This window comes from Apium graveolens, chromosome 8 (assembly GCF_009905375.1).
Source record: "Apium graveolens cultivar Ventura chromosome 8, ASM990537v1, whole genome shotgun sequence".
NCBI classification, from domain to species: domain Eukaryota; kingdom Viridiplantae; phylum Streptophyta; class Magnoliopsida; order Apiales; family Apiaceae; genus Apium; species Apium graveolens.
This window is the reverse complement of record NC_133654.1, coordinates 22,003,249-22,012,793: the sequence shown is the minus strand read 5'-3', so window position 1 is coordinate 22,012,793 and position 9,545 is coordinate 22,003,249. Positions and strand designations below refer to the sequence as shown.

Here is a 9,545-nt window from a genome sequence, read left to right as displayed (position 1 = left end):
GGTTCGGTAAATGAATGAAAAAAATGAAAAAGTGATAAAAATAGCTAACTTTTGAAAAAAATTAATTAAAATAGTCATTCTGGAAAAGGCTGTCAATTTTAGCCGATTGAATATTTCATTGTCAGTTTGTATCCCAATTTGTTTAAGATTTTTCACTGATAGTTGGCTATTTTATATATGTGATGGTATCTCATATAAAGTGAATAACACATTTACACTTGGTATCCTATGTTAAAATTGGCTAACTTTTAAAAAATTAGTCATTTTTATTAATTTTATATAAAAATAGGTTAAATTTGTCCTCAACGAATTTGATTTTCGTAAAAATGAAATTGTGGAGATTTAAGAATAGACATCAAAAGCACCCTAGCAGCCGCAGGGTGGGATAATTAAATTTATTCTCTAGTCCAGTTTTTCGAAAAGAAAATCTATGAAAATAAATATTCATTTTGGAATACAAGCCGTAAAAAAAGTATAGACATCAAAAGTCCTCACATATAGGTTTTTTTTAATGCAATGAAATCTGACACGAATAAATTGCACCATAAATCAATACAACATTGTCGTATGACATTTCTGATCGAATTGATATATCGATTATTCTTCGATGTAAGATCCAAAAAAATATATTTAAAAATTAAATTTATTCACAACAATTAATATGTTTGAAGAGAAATTAAATGTTAACCTTGTGAAGAACAAGGAAAATTTATTTATGAATAACATATAATATATGTCACCTTTTCTTAAAAAAATGGGTCCCGTTTGAGAAATAAATTTTATTTAAAATTCTAAATTTAATTAAATAATATATTTGATAATTTAAATTTGGATTTAATTTGAAATATAAGATATTCAAATATTAGTATAAAATTAAGAATTTAAAATGACAAATGCTGACATTTTTTTGAAAACCACCATTTAAAATGAAATATAGAAGTTTCCCAATCCCAACACCCCATTTAATCTTCGAGCGAGTATTCGCGAATTGATTTGAACGAGTAATCATATTCTCAAAACCGGTACTAAAAACTTTGACAGTTCTCAGATTTTTAGATCCACGACTCATTTTTAAATTTTACAACCTCGCATTTTCTGGTAAGTAAAATTTGAATTCTCCAACATCTAGCTAACAGAGACTGAAAAACTTATTCAATGTCCAGTTGATAAAGCATATTTAGAACATGAACTTCACTTGTGGACTTTTCTAAAACGAAATCTTTATTCTTGTGTACTTGTTTAAGCATGTTTAGTAATTAGTACCGATCAATTTTTCTCCTAATTTTTTTTATCTGTTCTTAATTTCCCTAGAAAAGAATTGAAAGAACGTGCAACTAAGATCTCTATCTATACTGACAAATTCCATGATTGAGGACAACCTATAACTGAATTTTAGTATCATACGAGTAAGCATTTGAATTCTCTCTGATATGTATCCTGCTCTCTTTGAATTAAAGAAAAAAAAATTCAATCAACTGCCTCACTGTGATGTTATAAACCCAGTCAGTCCGTTTAATCTTGTTTATATTACATTAAAAAATAAAATAAATTAAATATTTTACAGGAAAAGTAAATTGGAATATCTTATCTGTTTCTTTATAGCCTACTGGTAACTGGTGCATCCGTTTGTCTTTTAAAACTGGATGATGCTATACAAACGTGCTTGATACTAGCTGAACGCTGGGAAATCTATCATATGCTTATAAATTATCCACACTGTCCTCCTTTTTTCTGCACAACCTTATGACTTCTTCACTTGAACCTCCTTACCTCCACAAACCTTCAAAGTAGTAGCATTGTCAAATATACGCTCCATCATGCTTTGTCCGTCTCTAAACAAATTCAATTGATTTATTTCCGACGTTTATCACAAGTTAAGATCTTATAACTTGCATGAGGACCCTCGGACGTCTCACGAATTGTTACATGCCAACCTATGGCATTTCCAACAGCTTGAAGTTCATCCATTACTGCAAGGGTATCTCGGATGTATACATGTCCACCAGGTCTCAAAATTCGATCCATCTCTAGCATAATGGTAGAGACATTGCATCTGATAGAAGGAAGTCAAACAAACTAATTTTTGTGGACAATGCATCAAGAACAAACAAGAGAAATATATCGCAGTAATGATTAAGTTGTACATATAATAAGTAATCGCCCAACAACTTCGCGGTCTAGAGTATTTTGTTGCCTAAACATTAGTTAAAATCATGCTTAATGAGTGGTATGATCATCATTCATCAGATTCTGGTAAATAATGAAAATGTAAGAAAGTGGAATTACCTCTTTTTCTCAACAGAGAAAAGCCCATTTGCATGTAACAGATCATAAGTTCTCGGGTAAGTATCAAAAGGTTCACACCTAGCAAGTGTTGTAAATATAATTAGATTGAAGAAATAGAGCCTAATAAATATACTACTGCATGAATTTAATTTATTTGAAACAGTAACAGGGTGGACAAACGTTTGGCAAGGTTTTAACAGACACAGTCACATGCACTCACATGGCCACACCACACGAAGGTAACAACCCCTAGAAAATCAGATCCAATTTATCATAATCAATTGGTTAACACGTTGATTACCATTTCTCAATTCCCCAGAAGTAGAAACTTATTCAATGCTGTGACACAAAGTGCATTTTATAGAAAGCAGAGACGATTGCACTAAATCCATTGTCACCCTCATTCCCAAAAAAGTACTCCCTCCGTCCCACTGGATTTTTACATTGGGGGACGGGGGATCGGCACGCATTTTAAGGCTCCCGTAAAATATGGTTCCCTAAATAATTCTGAATATTTTTTTCTTTTAAATAAAAATATAATGTTTAAACTTTTATACAGAAAAAAGAAAATTCTAAAAAAATATAGTAGCCTTAAAATGTGTGCCAAGCATGAAGAAAAAGTACGTAAAGAATCCACTGGAACAGAGGGAGAAATAAAACCCGATGGGTGACCCAAAGTTTTGTTATGAAAGATTCATGACATCCAGTATGCACATAACGAGACAACAAAATTGAGAATGACATAGTAATTCTCACCAGTCATGCATAACTCCTAAAAGCCCACGATCATAAATAACAGGCAAAGTGTTAGACCCACTAACGGGAACAACATTCATTACCCAACAATCCAACTTGTTATCTATTAATGCTGCTGCAAATCTGAAAAGCAAAACAACAGATTCGGGGAAGTAAACAACAGATTCTAAAAACTGCAACACCAGTACACCTATGATTAAGGAAACAATTTAGGAGTATATCCTAAATGGTGTTGTGTGTATTTAGGACTAATGATAGAGAGCAAGTGAATGTAAGTATCATACCCTCCAAAACCAGCTTTCATGTCCAGCACATTCCTAAGCTTGAAATTCTTCCAGTGCAAGGCACGGACATAGCTTTCTATTATTTCATTCCAATACTTTGATTCTGCCTTAAAGAGTTCTTTTCGTGATATATAAGCATCAATTTGTATGCTTTGAAGCCTGTCAGGAGGATTCTGCAATCGTGCAGGCCAAGATGTAATGTTAACTCCATAACCGGTCTCAGGTAGCCGTGTGATACATGCCTTCAAGTTCACATACCTAAAACAAATCATGCAGAGAACAGTATAAGATGTTGTCTACCTATACAGGTTAGCACATCATAATTCATAAGTCAACTAAAACAATGTTTAATGTAAAACCGTGCAGAGTGTCAACATCCACAAAATTAAATCACTAAAAGTAAATATAATATATCACTGTAACATCCCCATTCAAGCAAGTTATCCTTCTGCATATTTGGATTTTCATCCTACCTCCACCAACACACATGCTTTTCTCTACCTTGCATCTATGTCAGTCATGCCACTTGTTCCAGGGAAGGTAGCTCCTAGAGATCACACACGAAGTGGTTTGGGATTTTTGATGCTTTATAGCCTCACAGATGTTTAATACTTGTGATTGTGATAATTGGGGATGAATATGTTACATACATTCTGCTGGTTGTAATTATAATAGTAGATATCTACTGGAAATATATGGACAACTGGCCATCTCAGATGTATCATGTAATGAGTCCTGCTACAGGAAGCAGACTGAATTCTGTACATATTCCAGAATTTTAAATGTTAAACTATTATAAATTGTTTAGATGGATTCACACGAGTACATATAATAAGCAGGATGCACTTGAGAATCATGTAAAGAAGCATTAGGCGCCAGCTTGGATGTAAATAATGGAAATGGAGAAGCAGAGATAATTTCTAAAACCCCTTTATGAGGTCGCAGACTGAGGTCCCGAATGCGAAGTTGTATACACATAAAGCAAACAGAAGCACGCAAGACACTAACACGGATGTTGACAAATATAGAAGGCCATCAGTATCTACTATTTAGAAAGAAATAAGGAAGCACAAAGCTGTATTATAGATATTTGGGCATGTTTGGTAGACTGAGACCTTTCGACCAATTAAGGCACCAGGACGGCTTCCACTTGTGTCTCCTGGGACAGTTGACCCTTTACCAAACATATAAGACAGGGAGTCCTATCTATATGTCTGGCCTTGTATAGAACAAACATAGATAACATATAAAATGATATCGTAAACAGAACCTATTTCAACTAGGAGGATTTTGCAGAATCTCGAAATACATTTCTACTTGGTGACGCAAGAGGTTGGAAACAAACAAGACGACCTTGGAGACTGCAGTCAAACATTAGGAACATGCTTGCTAGTGTGCGGTCTAGAATCTAGATGTCTAAGAGAGGGGGCATGTTTTGCTCCATCTAGCAGCATACAAGTTGGCATGCAGTCATGCATATTGTTTTCAGAAAAAAAAACATTTAGCAAAAAGGAAAAGAGTAAAATAAAAAGGATATCAATACACTTTCCGCAGAGCATATAAAACAGTATATTACAAGCTTACCAAACATTGTCTGGATCGTCATCAGTTTCACATAATGGTGGTTGGGTCCCCGGCTCCCGCTCCAAGTAACAAGTATTGTCCGTAGGCTTTTGCCATATTGCAATATATCCCTCCTTCTTTACAAGATTCCAGCAAAGACGAGTGGTAAGGTTAACCATCTCTGAGAACGGGTAAAATCAATGAAGATTATGTGAATAAATTGTTAGACTTGTGAATTGCATTATTGCCACAATTAATGAACTTCTGCATTGAACAGAAATAAGTGTAGCTCTATTGAAACCAATCATGGAGGTATAAATGTGTCAAACACAAAGTAAGATAAACTATATATAATTTCTCTTTAGTTTTCAGTCCCTTCCTATTCATCACATCTTACCACTTAAATTGTATAAGATAACAGAAGATGTTCCCAGCTTGACACAGGACATCTCATAGATGTTAACAAAACGCCCTTGCCCACCCACCCCCACACCCACCCTCCAAGTGTCATCAACATTTCTTCGAAGTAAATTCTGTGACTGGCACACTGATCAAAGGCTTGTGATTGGGATAGGATTGGCTAAAAAAAGAACAATCAAAGCATCCACTTTATGCAACAAAAAATTTGCAATCAACTGATGCAATAGTTCTAGGTAACATAATGCTTAGTTTAATGTTATCCTATAGTGAGCCCTTCATGAAACTGATGAGAAATGTTAAAAAATGTGCCTGCTAGGTTAAAATATGTGTTTCAGCCTCCAAGGGAATGGGCACTGTTCATCAAGACAATTATTTTTTTTACAAATGAACGTGGATAAGATTTAACTTAAGTATGGGGAACATGAACCAGCTTTCTACAAGTAATCATCTCTATGTTTCTTGTTTCATTGATCCAAATATCAAGAACATCTAAATAGTAATTTTTTTTGTCGGACGCAAAGAAATAGCATTTAATTTCATTAAAAACACCTAAAACTCTAGAAGACATTAAAGCTTTAAAAACACCATAACTTTCAGTTTACTTACCTTCCCACTGTTGTTCTAAGAGTGGTTCATGCTTATAAACAGGTTGTGCTGCCCAAGCAAAGTATCCTCCTCCACGTAGCATTCTGTTGATCTCGAGTAGCAAGATGCCATCTTCATTAAAATGTAAAGAAGCAAGAGTTAACGTAAGCTCGGATGCATGCAAGACAACTTGTTTACCCCTTTTCTTCATACCAATTTAAATAAAACTATATATCACCCAATAACGGATGTAGCACATAGATTGGACATTTTGTAAAATTAAAGAAAGCAATGTAACTAAAATATTTGAGTAAGTCTAGACAGAAAAAATATATAGCATAAGCTTATTTGGTGTTGGCAGTCCAAGGAAGGTGGTCTACTGCAATTAAACCTTATATTTCTTCATCGTCATTGCTTAAATTTTAGGAGTTTAGCCAATTTGGTGATGTTTCTACTTACATGTGACTTTAACACTATTGTCAGTAACCACTAGTAAATAGCCAACAACTGTTCCTAGAAAATTATATAAACAAGCTGGACAAAAAATCATACCATCACGAGTCCAATTGATTCTACATCTCGAGCAATGTATTAGCTCAAAAGCCTGACTTGGATATAACAATCGGTGTGTTGCAAAAGCTGCCACCATTGCAGGTACACCACGCTCAAGCGCAAATTGAATCTGGTTCTCATGAACGTCTTTTGGAGCTACAGACATAGTAAGGACATTCCGCGACATCAAATAAGCACCAAAACTGGCAACACCACATCCGACATCCAGAGCCACCCGGGTATGATGCCCAAACGCAATATCAGGGAGCATCTATACATACATATGCAAGATAAGTAACCGAACTCAGAAGCTACACATCCACATATAATAATTCAATAAATAAAATTTAACGAAAAGTTAAACAACCTCTGAAATCTGATCCAAGTACTTATCAGCCCCATGTATGAACTGCGTTCCACCTCCCGGAAACTTAAACTTATCTTTGTCCACCGTAATCCAATTCTGACCACCTTTATCTTCAGCCAAACGTGCATGTGGGACATTGCTAAACCATACCTACATTGCATTTTTGCTCATAAATAATCTATACAAATATTTAATTTTAATGGTTCCTTCACCATCAGCATAAAATTGTAAACAAAAACATAACAAATGCCTAATATCATATCATATTTAAACATACATTTCTATCATTAACAACACCTACTAACAAATCAATAAAACATTTACTAACAATTACAATAACATCTTAAATTTCACACCTCGTCCCGGCTTCTAGGCCAAGGAATAGGAGTCCGATAACCTTTAGGCGACGGAACCAAACAATTCAACCCTCGATCTTTGTCGGGACAATGCCTCTCAAACTTCTCCCCTTTCTCACTACTCTCCAACTTCCTAATCACCTCCACATTATCCAAACACGGAATATAATCGCGTAAACTCATATCGCAAACCCCGAACTTCTTCACCCTAAACTTACTACTCTCCCCCTCCACACTCTCCGTCCTATTCTCACTCTCCCACTCCACCTCACTCTCACCCACCTCACCAACCTCAAAATCATCACTCATCACTCCATTCTCATCAATCACCCCCATCCTCTGCACCGCCGGCGGAGGCGGCGGCGGCGGATCACCTCTCTCCGGCGGTTCCAATTTTTTCTCATCTGTTTCCAAAACGGTGTCGTTTAGTAAACTAGATACGTTGAAGTGTTTGTTAAAGTTAGGTGAAAGAGAGACAGTAAATGAGAAGGGTGATTGTTTAGAGGAGTAAAAAATGAGAGATTGATTGTTGTTAGAGGAGTAATGTTGGCCCAGGTAAAAAAAAGTTACTGAGATGAAGAAGAAGAGTAAGAGTTTGATGAATGTTTGTGATTTGAAGAAATCGCCATTGTTGTTGAGTGGTTTCATTTTTAGTACCAGATCTGTCTGTGTGTGTTTTGTATGTGTGTGTCTGGTTCCTGCGGATGCGTGATCTGTCTGGAAATTCTGATGTAGGAGAGTATACGTGTGTGCATTGTGTGTCTATCTGTTTTTTTTGTTAATTTCCATTTATGTCCATGTGTCTTTTGTTTGCTTTTATTTCTTTGTTTTTAACTAGACTAGCTTAAAATCTATTTTATAAAAATTATTTATCCCGTCATATTATAATTTTAAATTATTTATATAAATGTATAATAATAATAATAAATTTTAAAAAAATAATAGAATAACCGTGATCATATTTTAGTAGGATAATTATCTATTATTATATCTTAATGAGCACTAGTGAAAAGACCCAAAAATTTGTACTAAGAATGACATTTTTGTAAATATTTTGACCTATATTTTTTAAATTTGACCAGTGCGTCGACCCATATTCCTAAACATACTAATTCATATACAAATTTGCATAGACCCATGGACTATCCATATTTTAAATGGTATTTAAAATTATTAAAAAAATCAATTATCAATATTAAAAAGATCAAATATAATATTAAAATTGATTTGTTATTATACCAAATCAATTATAGATCCACAATTCATGCTTACAGTAATTCAAATTCAAAAATCATTACTACTTTACTTGATAATCATTATCTTCTTCTTCTTTATTTGTTACAGGCCATATTCATGAATCTGAACAATTGTATACATCATCTTCTATATTCTTCTTTTCATTTTTACGGGAAGTATTCATCATCTTCTTTATTCTTCTTCTTCATTCTCTTTTCTTTATTATATCAGTAACATATATGTATATACATAGTTTTATTATATCATCTTCTAACAAATACTATTTTGAATAGTATTTTTGCAGATGATTATCAATGGTTACTTCTGTTTGCAGAAGAGAAGACTATCAATATTTGCTTTTGGTCAATTGGTAACCACTTTCATTTTTAAAATGACTCAAAAGTATGAATGTGTTTAATCATTTTTTTATATATTATGGTACTGTATTTTGATACATCTCAATTTTGTTAATATTTTTCGTTAATCTTTTAAAACATCTTGATACATAATCATGTGATGTTTTTAGTCTTATCAAGATTCAGTTAATTTTTTTCAATTTCGTGTTTGTGCACTCCAACTGTTTGATATTAGTTCCAAAAGATAAAGTTTTAATTTTGACGTTGTTTACTTGCAAGATGGTATTAAAAAGGAAGACGATGAAGTGGAATAAGATATTTCAACTCTATTTTATGAGATAAAAATCCTGCTAAGTTATTTGTGGAGAGAGTATATATGAAAATTGTTAAGAATTTCATCATATTGTTACGGCAAAAGCCCGAAAAGTTTTAAAAATGGGAAGCCATGAAGGATGATATCCAGATGAGAAGTTCAGATTATCCCATGATTTTAGTTCACATACGAATATATAATGAAAAATAGGTATAATTGATTCTTAATCCTATATATTATACTTTCTTATGTTTTACTAATATTTATGTTCTTATATTCTCTATTTTGAATATGTGTATCAAAATTCGATTGGAACAGTATGTGCACTTTTATCGTATTGTTACGATAAAAACCCGAATTTTTTTACAAATGAGAAACCATGAAAGATGATATTCAGATGGAAAGTTCAGTTTATTACATGGTTTAAGTCCATACCAATATACAATGAAAAAGAGGTATCATTGATTCTTA

The 9,545-nt window shown here is 33.6% G+C and overlaps 1 protein-coding gene across 2 annotated transcripts; it reads right to left on the bottom strand.

The window, feature by feature from the left end:
• Nucleotides 1-1,506: 1,506 nt before the first annotated feature.
• LOC141677270 (putative methyltransferase PMT11) lies at nucleotides 1,507-7,939 on the bottom strand. 2 transcript variants are annotated; one of them, XM_074483116.1, is made up of 9 exons: nucleotides 7,170-7,937; nucleotides 6,814-6,963; nucleotides 6,447-6,717; nucleotides 5,916-6,026; nucleotides 4,911-5,070; nucleotides 3,327-3,584; nucleotides 3,043-3,165; nucleotides 2,287-2,364; nucleotides 1,507-2,053 (listed from the first exon to the last, which is right to left on the bottom strand). In XM_074483116.1, the coding sequence occupies exons 1-9, from the start codon at nucleotides 7,815-7,817 to the stop codon at nucleotides 1,852-1,854; spliced, it is 2,001 nt and encodes a 666-aa protein (XP_074339217.1). In that variant the 5' UTR covers nucleotides 7,818-7,937; the 3' UTR covers nucleotides 1,507-1,851. The 2 variants fall into 2 exon arrangements, with proteins under 2 accessions (XP_074339217.1, XP_074339218.1); XM_074483117.1 differs by lacking the exon at nucleotides 1,507-2,053 and adding an exon at nucleotides 2,119-2,194 and having other exon boundaries at nucleotides 7,170-7,939.
• Nucleotides 7,940-9,545: the final 1,606 nt, after the last annotated feature.

Excerpts from the sequence above, each read along its gene's own strand:
- LOC141677270 (XM_074483116.1), bottom strand. The coding sequence starts at position 7,817 with ATGAAACCACTCAACAACAATGGCGATTTCTTCAAATCACAAACATTC. Across the intron at positions 6,027-6,446 it reads AATCAATTGGACTCGTGATG|ATGGCATCTTGCTACTCGAG; the intron begins GTATGATTTTTT and ends ATTTTAATGAAG. Across the intron at positions 2,365-3,042 it reads TTAGGAGTTATGCATGACTG|GTGTGAACCTTTTGATACTT; the intron begins GTGAGAATTACT and ends AACACTTGCTAG.